Source organism: Haplochromis burtoni, unplaced genomic scaffold, assembly GCF_018398535.1.
Source record: "Haplochromis burtoni strain Fernald_Lab_line unplaced genomic scaffold, NCSU_Asbu1 Contig_625, whole genome shotgun sequence".
NCBI lineage: Eukaryota > Metazoa > Chordata > Actinopteri > Cichliformes > Cichlidae > Haplochromis > Haplochromis burtoni.
In genome coordinates, this window is record NW_024582986.1 from 181,287 (window position 1) to 205,430 (window position 24,144).

General features: G+C 39.1%; 2 protein-coding genes across 3 annotated transcripts in view; one reads left to right on the forward strand and one right to left on the reverse strand.

Moving 5' to 3' along the window:
* The window catches only part of LOC102297896 (homer scaffold protein 3), a 52,970-nt gene extending 37,310 nt beyond the window's left edge, over window positions 1–15,660 (forward strand). For both annotated transcript variants that reach the window (XM_005949024.2, XM_005949025.2), the window contains 5 exons: window positions 1,762–1,898; window positions 4,383–4,539; window positions 8,663–8,773; window positions 9,704–9,784; window positions 11,115–15,660. In XM_005949024.2, the coding sequence (XP_005949086.1) occupies window positions 1,762–1,898; window positions 4,383–4,539; window positions 8,663–8,773; window positions 9,704–9,784; window positions 11,115–11,300 (672 nt within the window). In that variant the 3' untranslated portion in view covers window positions 11,301–15,660. The remainder of the gene's footprint in view (window positions 1–1,761; window positions 1,899–4,382; window positions 4,540–8,662; window positions 8,774–9,703; window positions 9,785–11,114) is intronic.
* uba52 (ubiquitin A-52 residue ribosomal protein fusion product 1) lies at window positions 15,345–18,169 on the reverse strand. Its single transcript, XM_005949026.2, has 5 exons — window positions 18,066–18,169; window positions 17,526–17,637; window positions 17,056–17,142; window positions 16,646–16,748; window positions 15,345–16,323 (listed from the first exon to the last, which is right to left on the reverse strand). The coding sequence occupies exons 2-5, from the start codon at window positions 17,626–17,628 to the stop codon at window positions 16,230–16,232; spliced, it is 387 nt and encodes a 128-aa protein (XP_005949088.1). The 5' UTR covers window positions 17,629–17,637; window positions 18,066–18,169; the 3' UTR covers window positions 15,345–16,229.
* Window positions 18,170–24,144: the final 5,975 nt, after the last annotated feature.

The window sequence follows — 24,144 nt, forward strand, 5'->3', positions numbered from 1 at the left end:
GAAATGTGCCTGAGCTAATTCATCTGCATGCTTTTAAAAAGCAAGTGGAGCTGCCTTTTAGCCCACAGCCACAGATTAACCAGAGTGGTTCCCAAAAATGTGTGACAGGATGCATGAACCGTTTTCTGGGCAGCAGGGAATGTAAATATCAAAGCAGATTGGTTAGACGAGCCAAGTATAATGTCAGATTTTAGGTCTCTTTTTATGTTGCTCAGTTTGATTAAGCTAAATACTTGGGCTAAAATATGGGTATGGTGTTCAGCTTAACAAATATCTCAAATATTTGTGCTCAGATAATGTGTAAAGAAGCGGTGGGTTAATTTTATGAAGGCTCTTGTTATTTCAATAATTCATCTGTTATTTAGTTTTCAGAAAAAAACTAATAGTTTACATTGATGTCTTGGTATATTTCTGTAGCCTCCTATTAATAATTCCATCTTAAATTTAGTCCCTTGCTAACATCAAAGGAGGTTTGGAGGTCAGTTACTGGGTTTACAGTCCATTCTTCAATAATAACACTTAAGGTTGATTGAGGAACTTCTAGCATTTAGGAAACTCTTTAAAATGACCTGTTCTTTCATAAATGTTTGTTTTTTGCTTGATTTTATACGCCTTTGGCAATGGGGCTGAAAACACTTGATTCAAAGACAAAGAGATTGTGTGGATGATTATTTTTGGTTCATCGAGTGAATATTTATTCAAAAAAGGCAGTGACTAAAAATTAGGCTTGGCTTTCATATTTAAGGTGATAAATCTGATATATTTGACAGAACAAAAGTCTGAACATGAAATATTCCATGACATCTGCTGAGGAGGATCATGTGATGTGGAAGACAGCTGTTGAACAGCTGTTGGTGTTTGAAGTTGATTTTTATGTCTGTTATTTACTTTTATTATGACACAAGCTAGTCTGAAATTAACAGTTAATTTTCCCTAAACCAGCTTCCAAAATGAACGTTGAATCCCTCCAGTATGTAACCTGTGCTACCAGTTCGCCTCTTACCAGATGTGCGGTATGTGTCATTTCTCAACCAATGCACACACGGTGACACGATGCACATACTTTTTCTGTACACACACGGAAAGATGAGCCCTTGGAAGGAGCAGCTGTATCTTAGTCACTTCTTGTTGAATCAGAGTCCAATCAGATCTGTGATGCTGTATAAAAGCAGCTGGGCTCCACACATGGCTGCTCGCTTTGTGTAGAGCCTGTTTACAGAAGCCCAGATGGGACATATCAAGCACCGGTATGTTGAGCTCTGTCCTGTGTTGTTGCTACTGTGTTTGGTCTGTTGTGTCCCGATGACAGGTTTGAGTATAGGGATGTTAACGGAGGGGCCACCAGTTTAAGCCTGTGCTTTGAAGAAAGAGCAACAGAAATGTAGAATTATTGTCCTGCATTTGGCCATGCTGGTCTATCAAAGCATTCACTGTCATTTCTACCACACACTCAATATAACAATGCAGAATACTGGAAATGTACCCTGTTGAAGTGCTCTTGCCACTTAATCGTGCACTTTCTGCTTGAGCACTCTTGTTGTCTGATATGAAAACTGCAGCGCAGCTCCTGAGGATTTACGGCGTAATCGCAAACAAGGAAGAATCCCCTTTTTCCAATAACGCTTCCATGAAAGGTCCTGGTTTATCTAGCCTTTTTTCTTGTACTACACGAAACTGATGGTTTGACATCATGTCATCTCTTCAGTGTTCAGATCCTGTTTGTATTGTTATCCCCGTTGGTCCGTGCGCTGTCTGTTTCAGGAGCTGTCGGAGGACCGCCATTCACCGCCGCTGCTGACAGTCAACGGGCCCGGGGAGGAAAAGCTGTTTCGCAGCAAGAGTGCTGAAGTGGAGCTGACAGCAGAGAAAGAAAGGGTCAAGAAGATGTTGTCTGAAGGGTAATGACAGATTGTGTTTCTGAAATGCTTAAAACTCCCTCAACAGATGCATATACAGACAGAAAGAAAGCCATAAAATGAAAATGTTTCAGTCTTTTCTGACATAGCAAAAATATATCGTATTGCTATGTTTTTATATAAAAATAAAGCAATAAACTGTTCTAGATTATTTTATAGGTGTCAAACAGCCATGGGCTATCACTGTCAGATGTGCATGTGGGAGTATTGAAACTTTTAGAAAGCATTCTCTTTAGCTTGCTACCTCAAGAAAACTTTTCTGTATCGCTTAGTCACAGTACAACTGTTTTCTTCACTGGAAATCCAAAAGTATTTTAAACAAATCTGTCACTCCCTCCTTTTACATACTGTACTAAGAATGGATAAAGTATTGCTTTAACTATAAGAAAACTCCCTGTTATTCACCAGTGACATCAGGTTTCTCCTCCTAAATGTATTCATACGCATGTTGCCAGATTTTGATCGTATTGAAGTACTGGATTATCTTTTGATTAAGCTCATTACTTGGATCCTCCATCTTTTGTTTCACGTACCCACTCGTATAATGCAGTGTCTAACCCCCAGCTTGGCTGCACGAGCATATGTAAGAATTCAAAGCACTGAGTAAAAAGTCCCCTGTATCCTGTCTGAGGCGGACTTACGAGCCATTAAATTGCAAAGCCTTTATAGAGTGCACGCCATTGTTAAGGCGTCACACTTCTCTTCTTTTCGCATTCAAAGAAACTGAACGCATGACTTCTTTGGCGCGTAGTGATGGTATCGTGGATGTATTCCACAGATGAGGAAAACCGTTAGTCATCCTGGAGGCAGAAGTGGCGCTCACTCTGCATCTGTATGCTCTCTTTTCAGATTAACATCATTAGTGAACATGCAGTGGAAACCGGAATGAATTGTGCCTTTTTAGTTCATATTTCACTTAACGTTCAGGTGATTTCTGCACTGTGGCATCGAGCTGCATCATGGGAAACGAGCACCGCTATGGCCAGCTTTCCTCGCTTTACTCCTGAGTGGCTGGAATCAGGTGTGTTTAGCCAATCAGAAGTTAAATGGGTCAAGCAGGTCAAGCAAATATGTGATTTTTATTTATTTTTTATTTATGTAATCCAAAATCACAGATGCCTCAAAGTGTTTACAATAAGAACACATAATTTTAAAATGAAACATGAGACTGAGTGCTAGCACAGTAGCAAGTGATGAGATATATATATATAGTTCTGCGTGTGGGTACCACACATCTGGAATATTTCGTTTTGATTTATTCTAGGAACTAAAAATCAATAAATACAGTTTTTATTTATGTATTTATTTTTTGAAAAGAGCGAATGGCCAAGGACTGAAAATGAACCCTCCTTACACATAAGCTCAAACATTGTAGCTAATTACCTAGAAAAGCAGCAGTGAGTCGGTCTGAGCTCTTTACAGGTGGACTCTCCCCTGGTCTGCAGTGTGGTATGTGTGCATATCTGTGCCTCTTCTGTAGCAGGCAGATTAAACACCATCACCTGAGGCCTAACCATAACGTTTGTGCTCTTTTTAATCTGTATGTGTGTCCATGACTTAAAACCACCCAGGCCTGAAAGGTGCTAAATTTTGCAGCTCGTAATCATCATCATCATCACAGCGGTCATTATTGATCCCTCAACCTTCCATCTGGGACCAGTGAAGCACTTCTCAGCTGCTTTACAGCCCATTATTCCAACAGTTTTATTTTATGATTGTTTTAGGCCAATGCAGGCCCTTCTCTCCCGTTGCTATGGTGAGGGGTATTATGGTTGCCAGTTTTAGTCGTTATGGTGGAGACTCTGCTTCCTAAAGAGGAAGCTCTCTGCTTTATTAAATATCCCCACTGAATTATGACCTTTACCGGCACACTGAATCTTTCCCACAACTTAATAAAGCAGAACAAATTACCGCTGTTGTTTTGGGTTTTTTTAGTACCCTGTGGTACAATTTCCCACTGATGAAGGTGAGTGTTGCTCTGCTCTGTTGCAGATTTGGAACAAAATGATTCTAAAAAAACCCAAGAAAAATTATCATGCCATAATAATTATTTTTGCATTTCTTGGTCCACTTTAATTCCTAAAAAATATTTGCTGAAGCTTTTTAAAGGCATAATAAAAAAAAGCTCACTGTAGTAGCACTTGTCCAAAAAAGATATAAAGTCATAATAACGTTCATAATTTGCAGAACTCGTCTGTCTCCTTCAATTCATTAAATGTCAATAAACTTCGTCACACAGCTACTGCAGGATAATAGAAATGTTTCACTCTATCACCTCTGTATCTTCTGCTTTCTCCTTTCCAAGGTTTCGTTCCAACAGTGTCAAACATTATCTGTTTAAAGTAGCATCATTTAACAGTTGTGATTGGTTCATTCGATTGATTTGGTTCAGGTGAACAAAGAGAATCAGAGTACCAGTTCTTCAGGAGAATTAACGAAGTCTGTGTGTGGCGAACTTGTCCTCAGGTCTATGTGTGAGATCAACTTGGAAGCTGAACTCTTCACTCTTCAAGACAGCAATGCCAAGCTGGTGGCAGCACTGCAGGAAGCTAACAGCAGCGTGGAACAGTGGAAGAAGCAGCTGGCTGAATACCAGGAAGAGACCGATCGCCTCCGAGACCAGGTGACCTTATGTAGTGCACAGAGGAGTAATTACACTAGGCTTAAGTTGAGTCTTTTTCAGTCAGTGTTTGAAGAAATTCACATTATACTTTGAAGATGACACTGAAGATGCTTTCACAGTCTTAGGAAAAACGATAGGGGCCTGATTGACTTGTTAATACAGAATTTTATTTGAAGTCACTTTATGAAAGACGGTAATGAGACGACCAATGAGACTTATTGATCTAAAAGAAAGTACAGTGCCATATCAAAGTCTTAAGCCACTCCTCGTTTGTTTATATTTCTCTAGGAAAATGGGAAGTAAATGCAGCAGTTCATGGAAATATGTCCAAACATACATGGAAATATAGTAAATGAGTAAATCACAACGTTAATGAGTTTGCACTTCTTAAGGAAGTCTTATCATTTCTGTAGTCTTCAGGACTAATTCTCCAGGCTTCTCGAAGGACATTCAAAGCTCTTCTTTGGATGTTGGCTGCCTCTTGCTCTGTTTCCTGTCAACATGATCCCACGCATATTCAACACAGCGTCAATACTGTTGAGATCCCGGCTCTGGGGAAGCTTTATAACTACACTAGCAGTGTGTTTGGTCTCTTTGTAGCTCTCCCCTGACCTCTTCTGTACATATTAATGATGATTTGAACCAAAGCTCTCACATTTGGATTCGTCACTCCTGTTGCCACTGATTTTTTTCAGTTCATTTCGTGTGTATTTTGGCACATCTTAGCATTTCTCCCAATTTTCCTTCCTTAAGAACAGCTTCTTCAACTTCCAATAAGACCACAGCGGACTTGTTTTTTTAGGCTGGACTGAAAAGCCAATGTCCAAAAAACTTAAACACAGTAAGTGTCCTGTTTTATGCTCCTGCGCTGTATGCTACACTGTGTGATTTACAGTAAGCACTATGGGGGACTTGTAAACTGAATATGCAGCCCATTGTGCATTGTTGTTGTTGTTGATAACTGTTTAGAAATTATATTTATGGGTATGATGTTAACCTAAACTAGCACAAATGCATCTATCGAGTTTCTTCTATAAAACTTTGTTTTACTCATTTATACAAATGTGTCAGTATCACATTAAAATCCCTACAAGGCCTGCTCCAAACTGCAGATGCATTTTTCATCCAGCCCCCCCTCCCTGGGATATTTTCTGTTGACGGGCTCCCGTGATAGTCGCAGGGCCAGAATGCAGACATTTCATATTTAATTTAGGGAGAGGAAATTCTGCCCTTGGTCGAGCTTAACGACACAACTTTATTGCAACAGAATTAAATGCTGCTGCTGCAACCCAGTCTGCTCTATTACCTTTACAGTACTGTCTCTTTTCAGATTGCGTTTTTTTTATCATCTTCAATTCATCTATTTCTGAGTGCAGGTGAAAGTTACACACCTCCCCCCAAAAAACACACACACACACACACACACACACACACACACACACACACACACACACACACACACACACACACACACACTGTAGCAAAGTCAACCAGGTGGCTGGAAGTAGAGCAGGCCTCCAGGGTTTGGTAACAGGGTGGCAGGGTTTTGTTTGTTTTTTTTCCTTTTTTTTCCTGGAGGGGGGTGAGGGTAGGACACCCTATACTGCCCACCTCCTCCCCCCTCTGTGCCCCAGTTAGTGGAAGAAGATAAATCACTGCAGGAGTAGAAGGAGAGAGGATGGCTGGCTTTCTCCTCCCTCGTCCCACTCTGAGCAGCTTCAGCCATGTTTGTGTTTGTCCACCACAGAGAGGCTGACAGCAATTTGTATGCTTTTAAGGATATTTGAATGGTTCTTTTTTATAGTATATTTTTCCATTTTAGTGTATTTTGTTCTTCTGCCAATCTAGTTTGAGTTTCATTGGCACATACCATATAAATATTTAACAATTAATCAAATTAACTACACTGACAAGTTTATGTCAGCGCTCTATTGCTGTTGTAAGCAGATGCGTCTCGGTTTGTTTAAAACAGTTCAACTTTAGTGGGAATATTACAGATACCACAGTTCTTACAGGCTTTTTCTCATGCTACACTATTTGTGTGGAGTTCAGAGAGATGGAGCTACTGCCTCTGGGGACGGTGGCTGTCACTCACAGACCAGGTTAAACCAAAGCCCCCATCCCCCATCCCCAGCCTGCATTGGTTTTTGTGAAGCTCGGCTTGGCTGGAGTAGCGTACCTTGGCATCTTTAAAATGCCACTTTGAAATTACCTGTTAAAATGCAGAGGACACGCTTAAAGGAGAGAAAATGAAAAGTCGTCCATTTCTGCAGCACCGGCATTAAAATAAACCGAAAGTAGAAGATCAAGAGCTTGCTTGAATCCCACGGCTATTTCTTTTTCTCAGATTTGTTTGAGCTCTGCTCTATTATGCATCGTAAATGGGACTCTAAGGCACAAACTGGTATTATTTAGGAACTTTCACACTGAAGCTGTAATTTATCAAAAATCTCAACTACGTGGGGGACAACTTCCCACTTCTTATTTCCCATCAACAGTCAAACCCCAGATACATTTATTGTCATAGAACAGTAAAGAGTAAATAATCACATTTAAACAACTGGAACCAGAGATTTTCTTGCATGGTTGCGCAAAATGTTAAATAAAATTACTGAGCTGATTGTTTCACTGGAAGAATTTTGTGTGATGCATTTCATTTTAAGTAATTATCAAATAGAAGCTGCAGTCTAGTCACATGTTTTAGTCTCCATTGGCACGCACTCGTTTAATTTAATACAATGCAAAAGCCTGTTCAAAGTGATTAAAATGGTCAAGTGATCTCGAGTAAAACGGTAACCTTTCGTTATTGCTCAAGTGTCTCGTTATCAAATGCTATTCCTTTAATCAAATGGGGAGCAAAATTAAATATGTTATCGTGACCTCTAGCCCTGTCACTGTTTGTGCCTCGGTCTGTCTGTTAAACTACAAAGGCCTAAAAGACGGCCGAATCTCATCGTGTTCAGACTTCAAATGCTGCACAGTTTGTCCTTGTTTCGTCAAACCGTCTGTCAAATCTTGACGGTCTTTGACTTTTTCATTAATATGCTAAACACATGGAAGTGGGTCAGATTGGGAAAATATCTTTCAAAAGGTCAAACCCCTTCGAACAGCTAAAAAAAAAGTCTCCAAGGCGAGAGGCTTCAGTGCTGTGCCCATTGGCTACTAGTATATTCATATAGTTCATTTCAGTGTGTGTGTGTGTGTGTGTGTGTGTGTGTATGTATGTGTGTGTGTGTGTGTGTGTGTGTGTGTGTGTGGTGGGGAGCAGAGTCAGGAGAGAGGCAATGAATAAAGAAAATGTCCTTGATTCATTTGTAAATTGCACAGCAGTGTGGTGCATGATAATTCTTCACTAAATGGACTTTTATTAGCTGTGAAAATCACTTCACTTGCTGTTCGTCTGCACATGTTAGATGGACAGTAAAGTGTTTGTGCATAGACCGTGGTCATGTTGGTTTCCATTAATAGCATGAATTAATTCTGTGCATTGTGAAAATTATATCACACGTTAGGATTATACTTTGGATTCTTAGGTCTTTTTGTAAGGCTGATTCTTGTTTGTCATATCTGTGTACGAGAAAGATTATGTGAAAACATAATAACATGAAAACTGGACTGATTAGCTTCAAGACTAAATTAGATTTAGCTAAAACTAAATCAGACCGTCTCAGGAAATGAGATTGAAATTGCCTGGCTTCCATACTTCTGGTTTGCTGTCGATTTTCATCAGTCAGATTCAAAACTATGCTGGTTACAAATGAGACTTCTTTTTGCACAGTTTGATACATGCTCGATTACTGTTTACAGTATATTAAGTATAATATTTCGCATCGCACTAGTTCTGCCTGAGTTACATTAAAAGCCTGAATCTGTGATCCCATGTTCCCGTCCATGCTTCTCTTTCGATTAGTGAAGCTAAACATGGAGTGACAGTCGCCGCTTCCTATTTCTGGATTTCTCTTCCAACATTTAAAAGGCCCTCGTCTTTTTAAGATTTGTGATATCTCTCAAAACTCATCTTGGATGGAAGCCTTTAGAAGGTGGATTTAGATGGTAGTCTTGCTTTTCTTATCTTATAATGTTGTTTTTAATGTTATTCATTGTGTGTTTGTGTGTGTTCCAGGTGGCCGAGCTTGAAGCCCAGCTGGGGCGTCCTTCTGCTGGACAGCCTGGTAAAGAGGAGCTGAGCCGGTCACTGGAGGAGTTGGAAGCCCTGCTGCGAGCCAAAGACCAGGCAAGACACCAAATTTCCTCTCAGCAATGCACACTGTCCAAATCTATTTGCCACCTTAAAGGGAAGCTCGGTGTATACCACTAGCTTAATTTACAAGAGCATACATTATGTACTGCCAGCAGTCTTTTGGATGTGTGAGCCTGAATCTTCTTCTGATATTCAATTACGCCATAAAAACTCTGAAAGAGTAAGTGTCATTTTGAATATCTGTTCTCTAAATCATCTTGAACGCGTTAAATGAAATATTTTCTTGTACTTGTGTAAAAGGTAACTACTTGATAAAATGCTGCAGAGTTCGTGCAGACAACGACAGAAGAATGTGTTCACTGGCTTTTTTCATTTGTTGTCTGCTAAGATCTGGATTCAGCTTTGAGGCTCTGTCGTGTCTGTCGCTTTGATCACGCAGAAGAGTGCTTTGATAAAATGTCACAGTCTTACAGAACACGACCGAGCAACGCCGAGACTCGAGATGTAGATGTTCCGAACCGCCTCCTCCGTACTGAATGACAGATTTCTGACGGCATCTGTAACTTTTCTAAAACACACATCATCTTGTCAAACGGTGCATGTTTCTGTGGGTAAAGTCAATGTCCGCTAATGCACGCAGGACACGCTGAGCCAAGAAACGTTTCCTCAGGATAAATAAAAGCAAAATGCTCCTTTGAAAGCAGCCCGCTGCTCTCTGCCAGCTTCATTAACATAACCACATCTGTCCCGTCGTTTAAACACAGTCCACTTTTGGCAGCCGGATTCATGCAAGGTCACAGTGGCATGTTTCCCTCCCTCCTTCCCAGGAAGATGAAGGCGTCCTAAATCTTATCACTGACCCCCTTTATAAAATTAATGAGGAACGCTGCTTGTCCTCGGGACATTGAGGTACATGAATCGGAAAGATGGTGTTGTAATTATTTGGAGTTACTGTGTTTTCAGGAAATTCACAATCTACAGAGCAAGAAAACAGATGTTGGCGAGCTAGAAAGGGAGAGGGAGGAGGCCATGCAGAGACTCAAGGTAAGCTGCAGTTTTGTGACTGACTCATCAAATTGGACAACTTTGTCGTGCTGCACAAATAACACATTTGTGGAAAATGTCACACATTTTTATTGCTCAACGACTATCAGTTCTGAAGTTGCTGATTTTCCTCCTCACGCTGTAGTAAAATGAAGATTTTAGGACTTGTTTACTCTTTGCTGTACAAAAGATTACATTTGATGATGTCACTTTTTAGGTTGGTAGAATATGCTTTTATATTTGTCAGTTTTCTGATGGCATGTTGGCTAATAAGTAACCGCTCGTTCTAGAAAGTCATCAGCAGATTAGTGTATAGTTAATATAATGGATCCCTATATTAGATTGCAAGTGTGACATCCGTCAACCTGATAAGCAATGAAAATGCTCACCAGGCTGACTGATGTGTGTCAAAGTCTTCAAAATGGAAAATTATTGGCGCCGCTAGCTGACCGGTTGTGATTTTCCACAACAACCAGACATAAAAGGGATTTTTTTTCTTTAACAAACTGTTAAAATACTTATGCATAACCTTTAGAGGTTAGTGCATGACACTGACCTAAAGCACTCTAGTCCTAAAAAGGATTTTTTTTTTAGTTGGCAGTTTTCATGATCTGTTACATATAAATGTCCTTTTTGCTGTTACCCAAACCAGGGCATATGAATAATGAGGGACAGCTATAAAAGAGACCGTACAGTTCAGACAAGAGTAAGTGTGGCAAAGAATCTACAAAGGTGAACTGAGGGCTTCAAGGAGAAAACAAATTGGATTGAATTTCCTTCTTAATGCTTGAGATGAGACTTGATGCATATTGCATAGCTTTTATTAGGTCCTCTATCATTCTTACCGGGGGTGTCAGTTGTGAATTATCTGTATTCATATTTGACCTTTGCTGTCCTTGGATTTATTCCATAAAGTACTCATCTCTGCTTTTTCGCATACAGAATTACCCCATAAAACAGGATACTGCAGATTTGAATTTGGATTATAAACAGTTTAAACTGAATTGCTCCGAGAGGAGTTTTTTAGCAAATTTTATAGCAGTCGGCAGCCGCAGTATCTCCCTGGAATACATCTGTTTTACAGCATATTTTCTGAAGTTTAAATGTACAGAAACACAATATAAAGGCCTGTACTTTTTCTACTCGGTTAATTGTGATCTGGTTTTTCCCAAAACATAACTTGTCGATCTTGTCAACATATTCTGGAGAAACTAACATTTATGGCATTTTGTGGATAAGAATGTGGGCAAAGATGCACTTTTGGTAGCAATTACTGGGTTAAATGAAAAGAGAAAAATGAAAACCTGAATTAATAACCGTGCTTCTGCAGGATCTGGAGAGACGAAATGTGGAGCTGGAGGATCGCGTTCAAAGCTCAGAAAAAACCCTGGCCTGCAACCGGGAGGAGCAGGCGCACGCGGAGGTCGAGGTACGACGGATCATTGACGTTCTGGACATCAAAATCGGTGACCTGAACAACCTGAGAGAGAGTCTGGCAAAACTGGTCAGCAAGTAGCCACAGCAGGAGCTGGGGTGCATCTCCACAGTCTCGTTCCCTCCAGTTTAACTGATCTAACAGCAGAGACGGGATCAGAGCAACATGGAGGCAAACACACTATAGTTGAACTTTCTTTGTTTTTCACCATCAGTCCAGCATTGGAAACCTCTTAAAGGTGCTATGTGCAGAGCAAACCACCTGTGCTGTTTGCCATTCACACCATTCATATAAAAGTCCTTCTGTTGCTGGTGCCATAAAAATGAGCACTTTTCAGACTTTTTTATCTCCTCATTCAGACATGAGTCAGATTTACATTATAGCTTCCCTCAGACGCACCCACAAAGTGATGCAATCTTTGCAATACATGGAGCATTGGAGAGTTTTAGTGACTTAAACACACTCTGCCAATGCTGAAACATCACTGAGTAAAAAGAGATCTTGTACTGAGCCTCCTGCATCGCCCTCCACATTGCATTCCTCAGATTACCTCGCGTCTTGGCGAGCCCTGTCCTCTTTTTCCCTCTGCTATGCTAAAGTGATCTGTAAATGTTACTCGGTCCACCCTAGTAGGATTGCAGTCGCAACATAGAAAAGTTACTGCAGTGTTCATTTGGATGTAAACCGATGCATTCAAATGCTGTGCGGTAAATGGAAAGAAGTGCATGTCCGAAAGTGGCTTTTGTCAAAGTCTGACCTTGTGATTTTCAGTAGTAAAGAAGAGAGGTGAAGCATTTCATCCTAATGGTACATAACACCCTGAGTTGATTACCGTAGAATTTTGCAAAGGCCGATATTGAAGGAAGATTTTTACCTGACAGGGTTTGTACTGTTCTGTTTTCCTGCAAAGTAGGAAGTCTGAAACCCTCGAACCATGAAACTGCAGCGCTGTAAGAGCAAGGGTTTCATCAACCTTGGGAGAGCTGTGAAATCAAATATAATCTGCTTTTATATTTTATAGCTACATTAAACATAAGCAACTTTTCATAAATCTCCATATTTGGGTCATAGAAACAAAGTGGCTTTCCATAAATGCTTATTTCAGTGCAGTTTTGGCAGAAGCGTTTTCGCTTTTTTCAGTTCTTAAATGTACGTATTTGTCATGTCTGCTTTTAAAAAGTGACGATCCTCTGCTGATACTGTGGAGATGCACCCGGTAAAAGTGTGAGCTGTGTAAGAGCTTCTGGAAGCAAAGGCCCTGAATAAACTCTGCTCCAGTTCACCATCATCAGCCTAGACTGGTCTGACACCAGCCCGAACATCTACAAACTCAGAGATGCAACAACCTGCTCCCATTCTGTCTCCTCCATCGCCAGCGTACAACTGTTTTTGTTCATGTTTTATAAGGACTGCTCTTTCTCACCACTTACTCTATTATTTATGTTCATCGATGAGTTACTCGCAGTTAGGATGGAGAAAACGGCCACAAATGTTGCAAAATTCAAGCTGCAGGAACTGAGTTTGTTATGGAGAGTAATATCAGCAGCTCTGGTCTGTACACGTGCCGTTTTCCCACCCGGACACTGAGATTGCACTTCACAACGTGTGTGCCAAGTTTTATTTTGTTTACATTTGTCCGTGTTCACAAAGTTATATAACAATTCTGCTTAATGTACTTTTTCCTTGTTGCTTAACACTATCAGTTACCATAATAGTAATAACCCTAGAGAGAGGCTCGGTGGAGCTGCAGAGTAGATCACTACAAGAGCCCTGCATGAGCTCTGCAGAAGCCCCATACCTGCCAAGAAATGTGAAGCTGTGTGTGTGTGTTTACTAATACTGGTTCAAAACCATTGATGTGAGGACATTTGGAACGACCCTAACAACTTTAAAGGGTACTTTAAAGGGACAGTTACCCCCAAAATGTACATGTTTTTGCTCTGGTGAGGGTAACGATTAGAAGCATCTATGCATTCTCTTGAACATAATGACCACAAACACAAACAATGCATTTGAAATCAAAGAAATAGCAGAACGTTTGACCCTGGTACTTTGGTGTGAGCAGGTTTGTGTAGGAGTTAGTTTCTTTCTGCCCAACTGCACTCACCAATCAAACGAAGATTGCAGCTAGTCAAGTTTACAACAGAGCTGAGGAGGCTGCTGTTAACGTTTACATGCTGTCACACTGTTATGAGTAGAAACTTCTCATTACAGGTAGATCCATTGATACAGCTGATAGGCTTGGTTAAGTAGAAAGAATATAAATCTTACATCAATCTGCTCACAAGGTAAAACTGCCTTTTAGTTCCGTTATATTAACTAGCACATGCCTGTGCTGTAGGATTGTTTGCTGTGTTACAGGTGTGTAAAGTCTAAAATCAGGTCAGTTTAAAAGCCTGTCGCTAGTTGATTGCCAGGCAATCTATACTATATCATAAACAACTGAAACTTTTTGGATATAAATCAGATGCTATTGTTATGAAATAATAAGATTTGATGCTTTTATAAGGTGTTAAATGCTAAAAACAAACAAACAAACAAACAAAAACAGGTTGTTTTAACCCATTACTAGGTGGCTGTCATGTGATATGGATAAGAACCTTCCTAGGATGTACCTGTGTGCCAACTTTAGGTGCTCAAGTACTGGTGGTGTAGGAGGAGCTGGAGGAAACAAATTTTGCATATGATAATAAAATCTGTGTATTATAGTAAGATGGGAAAGTAGATATGTCTACAGCTGAGGTCAAATAGATTTAGATGGATAAATAAAACTATTGATGTATCTTATTTTGAGGTGAAATGTCCCTTAAGGCTTTGCTAAGCACGAGTGTCCTCACATAAATGGTGAAACATGCGAGGATGTGTGCGTGTAACCTCGGACCGGTCCAGTTAAAAGCACAACTGCATAAGTTTTAGTAAATTGGTACTTAATTGACTTGTCTGTCAGTGCTGTATGAGAATTTCTGATGCACAATATCTATCGATCTTTGCTTCTTGCCCTGTAATGAGTCATTGATTTCTTCGTATGACAGTAATAGTCTAGGTACAAATAAGGTGCAGGTCTTTGCAGCTGGTGATGCAGTGACTGCCAGAATCGTAACATGTCAAATTGTGAAATGTGTTAATGTAATAAACTACAATATAATGTAATAGCATCCCGTTATTACCCCCTCTTACTTTCCTTGTTAGTGTTATAGCATGTTCAGCTGCCAGTGTGTATGATATACTGATTTAGGATTCTCTTAAGTTTTAGTGCAGATAATCAAAAGAATTGCTGCAGCAGTTCTAATTCTGAATGTACTAAATATGTTAATAATGACACATTTCTGCATTATATTGCTATTATCACATTAACACTTGGTATAAAGATTGATATTTCATCACTTTGACAAGTTACAAAAGGTCTGGGGGTTTCTAACATCAGCTGCTACATGCAACAATTAACAAATTAGCAATAAAAAAAATTTAGCTTAATTGCCTGTTAATAGTTGATACACGCATTTTTTGTCATCGCTCCACCAGATTATGCGAATTTGCTACCAGCCTTTAGTAAGCATGAAGAAAACAGGCTAGCAGCTCCTCTCAATAAGCTCCACATGAATGACATCAGAAACACTTCAAACGGCCTTATTCCTGTTTGAGCGCTGCACAATAATGTGTTAACACAGGCGTAGTTCTTGTGTGCTGCAAGATTAAATACTTTTTCCTTTTAGAATAAGGATAATTAAGCATTTCACAACATGTGATTATGATACAAAATATAATCAGTGGTCTTAAAACAGACTAATGTGCAGTATTATTGTGTAGCTACATAACATGAAAGGAGTAATCCAACTCATATTTCAGGACCTGTTGAGTTAAATTGCACTTCTGTCTCCTTTTAGAGATTTGGTGTTTTATTATCATCATCATCTGTGGCTGCAATGATAAACCACGTTTTACTACTGCACTTTATGGTTCTGTTCAAATATGCCTGTCCTGAAGAGTTAATAATACACTTTGATACCCCTTATTGTAAAGTCTCACGATACATTTTGTGAAATGCAGATCACCAGATGTTTGAAGGATATATTTTTGAACTTGAGTGTGGATCCCTCAGAAAATACGGTGGAATAAGGACTTTTTAAAAAACCGTCTGTTGCCCGCTCTGAGAGATCGCAGTACCAAAGATGTCCAACAGAAGCCACAACTGGAATCGACAAACACCCAATTTATGAGTGACACTGATCTTCATCTCATGTCAGCTTTTACCCATCATTCATTGCTTTCTGACACATTTAACCTTTCAGTATGACTAAATACCTCAGAATAGTTTAGTTCAGGTTAGTCTCATTGAAGTGTTGTGAAGTACAAGGTACGAAAACTGAATCTGAGGAGAGCAGGTGCTTGTATGGGATTTGTATATAAATGTTTTAAACATTAAAACTGTCATGCAAAGTCACTGCTGTGGTTCTTGTGTGATGAAAACCCCCCAAAAACCACTTTTTTTATTTATGAAATAGTTCAAGTTCAGTATTCCCTTCATGTTGCTTGGGTTAGAACAGTAATCAGTGAGAAAGCTTGTATTTAATCATCAGCCAGATAAAACCTGCACACTAACTTCTAAATCGCTACACCAGCTGCGTATTTTGTTGCCCAACATTGATGTCAATTGACACCTTTTGTTGTAAACTACACAATTATCATCATCTGGTTTTGGAACAGATCTTAAGTTTAATCCTAAACCAGATCCAAGAAGCAGGTTTCATGAGTATCCCAGGACTTAATTGGAAGCTCTTGTTAAATCCCAATAGTCAATTACACCAGCTTCACCTTACTGCAGTTAATCTGGTTACTTTTTCCTGGCTGTTAATTTAGCCAGCACAGCCTTATGGTCACTTTTCAAGTGAATTTAACAAACACACACCTTTACATGTTCATTAAATAACACAAATCAGACAAGCAGCAGTTTTTTTTTCTACATTTATTTTAACACAAAATAGCACAAAGTGCCAATTTAGTTGTAAATGTTTACTTCAGCTTCTTCTTGGGACGAAGGTTGTTGGTGTGTCCGCACTTCTTCTTACGGCAGTTGACAGCACGGGGGTGCAGACGGGCATAGCACCTGCAAAACAAAAAGGTCAGCGTACCAATTTAAAAACATTCAGGGTTTAGAGATGAAAAAGATCCTGAGAAAACCCACTTCAGCCAAAAACTAAGGTCAGCTGTTCCCAACTGCCATTTCAGGTGACACTAAAGCACTGTGCAACCAAACCAAAGTAATTCTATCTACCTGATTATTTCTCAATTCAAATATATACAAAGACCTCCAAATGTAGTTTATAAGGTCCTCTACCAACACTGAATTATACATTTAAAATGTATATCAACAGAAATAAGAGCAGGCCTGAGGATAATCAAATTGTCATACTTAGGACTGGACTTACTTGCGGCAGATCATCTTGTCGCAGTTGTATTTCTGGGCCAGTTGCCTGAGTGAGGGCTCAATGATGCCACCACGCAGACGCAGAACCAGATGGAGAGTAGACTCTGGTGAACAGTAAATACATCATGTTAATGTCAAATTTATATTTAAACAGAAAGCCTACTCTACCAGGAAAACTGATGCACACCTTGGTTATTGAAAAGTCAATCAAAAATCATTTAACACAGAAATAATGACACCATACCATAGCTACATATCCAAAATGGTGTTATATACAAACTACTGGCAACTGCAGCAAAGCGCATTTGTGATATAAAACAAATTTAATGAGTACTTTCTCATAACGCTTATATAATAGGCAGCTTGTCTACTGTGTGCTACTGCCAATTTCAGAAACAACACAGCCGTTACCTTTCTGGATGTTGTAGTCGGACAGTGTGCGGCCATCCTCCAGCTGTTTGCCAGCAAAGATCAGACGCTGCTGATCAGGGGGAATTCCTGTAAACACAACACTAGTCAACCAATCTGCACTTTAACATGAACATTAACTACAACAGAATCTAAATCACTTCACAGGTTGCTCCAAACAAGTCCATCTATGTCACCTTTGTGGTCTAATGTGTGATTTTGAGTGCAAACCTATTTCAACTTGTACCCTAAACCATAACAGTCTTAAAGGCAAAGAACCCACGTTTCTAATTCAAAACCACAGCCACTAGAGTTCTGGACACTAAATATCTACCAATTCGCAGTTTCATGTATTAAAATGTAGAGTCTGGCACACTCGAATTGTCCCTTTTTAAGGTGTAGACCAATTACATCTTGAGCAGCCAAATATTTTTCAAGAAGTCCCAAACGTCACTTTAGACGTGTTAGCTCACCTTCCTTGTCCTGGATCTTTGCCTTGACATTTTCAATAGTGTCACTGGGCTCCACCTCAAGGGTGATGGTCTTCCCCGTCAACGTCTTCACGAAGATCTGCATGTTTGCAGGCTGTTCACAGAAAAATGACGTTAGCTTTACTTTTAGCCGTGTAGCTACTTAGCTCGCTGACTGATCACAGTAAAAACCGAATCGCCTGCGAGATGAATAAAAAAGCTAGATCATAAAAGATTTCGCAACTTTTATCCTAATAAATAAACTCTTTTCATCGTTTTGCCGACTGTCGGCGCTTTTGGTAAGTTAGCATTACATTAGCAAGCGCTAGCAGAAGAGGCTCGTTGCAGGCCTTGCCACATGCTTATCGTCAGCGCGGAATTTAATCACAATTATGTCAATTTTATTCGTTGAAACTAATGTAAGACTACATCAAACATACATGCTGTCATTAAAGGATGAAAGCGATATTGTTTTACTCAACTTCAAACATTTATTATAATCTTAAAAACGTTAAATATTGCTGAACAAAACGTTCTACCCACCCGGCCGCTAGCTGAGCCTCAACGAAAAGAGAGCGGAAGAGGCTGACGCTGAAATACGTCACTTCCTAATTTGCTGTCTCTTTGAGAATAAAATGTGATTTGAAGTCAAAGTGTTTACATTTTTAAAACTTTATTTTTTCATTATGAAAACATCTTAGATATTTCCCCTTTCATTTAGCTGTAATAATCAGATCTGTACACCACGGAGGCTTATAAACAGACAACTGGAGCGAGCAGTGTAATTCGCTCTGACACTTCATACAAATCAGTTAATTAAATAATACCGGCATAAAATAAGCGAATATAACAATTGACAGAGTGCCGACTCTCATTGTGAATTATATGAGCCTGTGAAGATTCAGAGTGGTCAAAAATGAACTTTGACGGACACCTGCTGTTGAAGAACTGGAAGTGACTGCGATCACCGACAACCCGTATGAATGAAACAAAAAGAGGCTGCTTTTTCAAATGTATGCATTTCCATATCTAACTTGAATTTTGTGTCTTATCAAAGCTTTTTAAATATATTCTGTATTTTAATTGAGCTCTCGTTATTTAAAATGCTCCCTAAAGCCTATGTTCCACTGTAATGTTGAAATGATCATGCTGTACTGCAAAAGGACATTTTAGGTAATCTACAGCTGTGAAAAATAAACTTTTTAGCTTATTTTGTGACAAAGACGGATTATTTTGTTTTATATTTTAATCATTTCAAAACATAGACCATTAAGCTTATGCCCATATTTTTAAAATGAGTTAAGTGCCAAATGCATTTTTATTATCTATGATTATGTATTATGGTACCAATAGACAAGACTTTATAGAATTAACGCCACCTTGAAAAGGCAAAGAGGAGTCTACTGTGTCCTTAGCAAGGCATTTTTCTGTTTTGGAAAATTCTCATACCTAAAATAACACAGACATTTTACATATCCTTATTATGGAAATACATCTTCCTGCTGAATAATTTTGTGTCCACTCCACTCACTGTCTTCGACAGGTAACAGGACACCACAGTATTTATTTTTCTCTCTGCAGGAGCAGCAAGCAGCAGTATCAACATTACCATGTTCCACAGCACAGACGTTTCTCTGGTGAAGCATTGCAGCATTTTCTTTACCTGCTTCAGAATCATATTTATGCTAAACAAGCAATTTACAGTAACTCAAGTAGGACAGTTGTGGTATTAAGTATGACTGTCTTGTTGGAGAAAACACTGATTTCAGCCCGTCGAATGGGGAAAGAGCTGGTCCCATCGACCAACATCCCATTTTTGTACAGAAACGTTCCAGATGCATACTCAACCTGTTTCCAAGAGGACTTCCAGCATTTTAATTTAAAGAAGGTAGAGCCATTTCATCACCCTGTCCCAGCCCAGGGGCATGCCAAGGACTTGGGGTACTGAGTACTTCACAGAGACAGCGGTGTCCTACCAGCATCACTCATTGCCACAGATTCTCCTGATCCCATAAAACTAATTTCAAGATGGAAACAGACTCTCGGATGGCTGAATTCCTCACCACGCATGCCCAGAATTTCCAGGCTCATTCCTTACAACTCCCTCAGAGACCCATCCGACCAACATTCGCCACCATGTGGATCCAGCATGTGGAAAAGCTTCTGGAAAGCACCATCCGAGTGAGCTTCATTCCACACTCTGGCTCTCCTTTTGTTAAAGCTACAGGTAAACATCTAGCTTAGTAAAATATACGCAATTAAAATATAATCAGATTAATTGTTTTGGATTTTCTGGTAAAATTGAAAAATCCACATTAGATAATGGACTCCTTGCTAAAGTGACATTTGACTGACATGAATATTAATCAGATCTGGGTGTTTACTCTCAAGAAGAAGGTAAACCTTTTCAAAATGCCGTCCTTTCAATGTCATCACCTTGTAACAAATAACACGTATGGGACCTCTTGTGATTGTGAGCACTCATCTATGAATCCAGGAGAATGTAATGTTTAACAAAATCATTAATTTCTCTGTAGAAGACAGAGTCTCCACAAATAAAGGGGACGTGTGTGATCGCAGCTTTGTCTCCGAGTACAACAACACCTTTCAGGGAACTTGGAGCAGGGCTGCTCAATCAGTGAAACGGGTAATGAAGTGGGTGCAGCATCTCTTACGTCATGAGACATCGCAATGATAGCTTTATATTCTGATAACGACGTGGCAGGGATGATAATCTGAACTGCTTGATATAAACTGTTCTAGTAGGACAAATATTTTACTCTGATAGAAATTTCCATGAAAAAATTGAAATTCTCAAAATTCTCACAACTGAACTTTTCAACCTTATACCTGATTTAGGTCACATAAAAGTCGTAATTAATTGACAATAAAATTAGCAATAAATTAACAATAAAATAATATAAAGGTAAAATAACCTAACACTGACTACAGCTTTTCAACTACATGCAATAAATGTATTACCCACAGGTTTCTCATACATTTGCACCCAGTGCCATAACTGCAGGTCATGATTAATAACTGAATTTAGTGTCTTCCCTGTAAATCCTCATCTGCTCCAGGGAACCCATTTTCTCAGGTCTATTGTCAGCTGTGTGCATAGTCTGACCTTGAATGTCAACTTAAAGTAGATGTGCAGAAGTGAAAAGAGTATTGACCTTTTCATGAAGTTTTCCAGGACATGGGTGTTATCAGCACACAAATCATAACGGTGGCTGTTGTTTTGTTTCCCTCCAGCACACCTCTTCAGTGCCTTTGGGTTTGATCGTGTCAAGATTGTGGAAAGACAGACGACCCACGCTACATCATTCAGTCAGCCCGGTGTCTGCAGGTCTGCAGCCTTTCTGCTTCACTGGAAAACCCCTTCCACATGATCGGCTGTATACACAAAGATGTCAAATAGTAGAAGCAATTAATGCCATAGTGCCTGGTGCCTCTCTTTATAGCTCTTTTTTGATGCGGTAGTCCTGCTTGAGATTTAAGATGTACAGTAACATTTACATCCAGTTGATTCAAAGGTAATTTTAAAATGATGCAAAATATGAATAATTATTACTAGTTTCTGGACTCCCCACTACAAAAATAATAAATGAATTATCTATGTTTTTGATACAGGCAGCCTGTGGTGAAAGAGCAAGCACAGCTCAACCTTAAACACTGCTTCAACGGACTCCTGGTCCTCCACAGCTAGGGAGGACTTTTGTTACCACAAGCTGGGTTAGAATATTCTTCCATGCCCACACAGGCTTTTTTTTTCCTAGTATTCATTCTTGGTAACTAATAATTCACAACACCGGAATTATTCAATCAAGCTAAGCAAAAGTTCATGGCCCTTGGATACCAAGAAAGAGGCTGGCATCCAAAGGCTATGCTCATTGTTACGCGTACTCTTTGTCTAATTTGAGGAGACATGACTCAGCAGGAACACTTTTACTTGATGATGGTCTGCATTCATCTGCTATACTCAGTGTTTAAATGTTAATATTTGACTACAAGTTTAAAACCAGATTATCTTTTTGAGTTTATTCTATATATTATGTTTCCAATCGTTCTGTCTTAGTAAAAAGTCTAAAAAAATTAGAGTGAGGTCATGGATTACAGTTTGATGCAGGGTTTCACTTGAATGATCTGTAGGTTGACTGTGCGACTAAAAGTTTCTTTTAAAATCAAAAGTATTATGATACAATATTAGGATAAAAATGCAAGGCTATTATATTATTCTGTCTTCATTTATCTGCCTGGATTCGTCTGTTTTGTTTATTTCCCAGAAGCTCCAGTTGTTAGGATTCAAAAGCACAAAATGTTAGTTCTCTACACAAGGGATGGATGAGAGGATGTCAGTCCCCACCAACAAAATCTCCTTCTCTGATGTAAGATAGCACACCTCCTGCTTAGTTTTGTATTTTAAACATTCACTAACAGATAAAGAATGGTTGTTTTTCACTTCAGGTTAACTTGACTCATAGAGCCTGGACTTACATTTGATGATGATGTATTTTGCTATGTTAAGCTTGATGTAATGATCCTCCTGTGTTATATCTGATGCTACTACTATTTTTTCTTTTTCTTTTCTTTTTCTTTCTTGCTCAAAGAGATATGTGAATATATTAAACATTTTCATTGTGTCTGACAGAACAAGGGTTGGACCTCAGCACCACCAAGTACGACTACCTTCTTTTAAAGACGAACAGGAAAACTCTGCATCGGTCAATCAACACGGTGCAAAAATTAATTTCTCCCCTTTATTGTGTGAAGGAGCCAGGATTGTGATATCTGCTCCCAAATTAGTAAAAATAATATTAGTGGCAAGACTACTGCACTAATTATATACATTCTATTTCCTTCCATTTTTGTCTTATCCTGTGAATCATTAAATAATATTGATTATTCTGTTTATGGATCTTTGTTGTTTAAATAGAGCAACATCAGGTTTCCACTGGTCCAGCAGCATTTCAGAACCACCAGCAGTGAGGACTACGCAATCAAACCCTTGAACCTGCATCACACAGGCTGCAGTCACGTCTCTCATTAGGCGTCATGTGACTGAGAATAGCATTTTTTGTTAACAAAGAGTGTTAAAGAGAATATGTGATTATTACTGATATTGTTATTGTTTTTTTTAAAGGCTTCTAAAAATGAATAAATCCATGTTTTAAAATTTCACGTACCTGTTTTCATGTAGCAGTGTGAAAAATTAAAAAGGTCAAACACAGGTACTACGTTTTCTGCAAGCTTCTACAAAAAAACAAACATGTACTGTTGTTCAAATGTATCCTCGTGTTAATCTTTTGCCATGATCCTCGAGTTCTTTAAAAATTACAAATCTGTTAAGTTCAGGTGTTTTTTTGTTTTTTGTTTTTCAGAGAACTGCAGAAGAATTCCCATGAACTTGCTGGCCTGATCATAATAAATAAATGTTTACCCAGGCTAGCACTGTGTGAAATGTTGAGTCAGTGTACAAGTGCGGCTTTAGCAGTTAGATGGCTTAAACAATAAACCTTTAGCCTCATCTGCAATATCTTGCAGAGTTAAAGCGGCCTCGAACCCGACTGTCCTGCTTCCACCCTGTTTACACTGTCAACGCTGACTGCCAAGAAGAAGGTTACCGTGTGTTTTGGAGAAATATTCTCATCCCCTCCTTCAAGCATGACTGACCACAAAACTCCATAAAAACAATCCATGTTGTAGCAATACACAGCCTTGACACAGAGAAGCAGGCCCTGATGATAAAATAGTAATAATAGTAATAATAAGAAGCCTGCAATGGAAGCAAGTAGGGGAAAACAAACTGACGCTACAGAGTTCATCAACCTTAAAGGCAACAGTCCAGTTACGGGCTTGAAAGTTAGTAGGCCAGCCAGGGAGACAGCGCAATATCAGATTAAACTCCAGAATGACCAGATTAGAAAATATCAGCACTTAAAGTAAATGGAAATGATTAATAATTAAGCTTTCAAGACATAGAAGTTTAATATTAACAAGTGCTTATAAAGGACAACTATGATTTCACTGATTTATCTGAACTGCTGTAGACATGTAAGCCCAATACATGAAAATAATGAATATACAGCATATTGCGCTGATACAACATTAGACAGAAAATGCTGAAAATGCTGTTTTTATTTTTTACATTTGATTTGGTTTATTAATAATCACATTTTATCATTAATTGACGAAACTCTACAAACACAAAAAAAACCGAGTGAGTAATATGATCATATCACAACTTAATCAAGTTTAGACCAACATGTGAGCAGATCTTTCAGCTGGGGCACATGACTGAGCAAACAAGAAAACAGTTTTCATTGCCCTTGTTCTCCTCCTTTTTAAACGCCTGACATGCGTCCAGGCACGTCTGCCTCACAACTATCACAGAGAGGCTTTTACATTTCAAGTTTAATACACACTTTTTGGTATTTATAATGCAAATAGAAAAACTAATAAGAGAACTAAGCGTTGATAGTTCAAATGAAAAATACACACGGCCTTCAAAATAAAAGCCTGCAGTCAGCCTTTCTCTATCCTTAACCTAAACCTTGTTTATATACAGACATAAACACGGGTGAAGTATGCTACAAACTGTGTAAATACAGCGGGGAAAAAT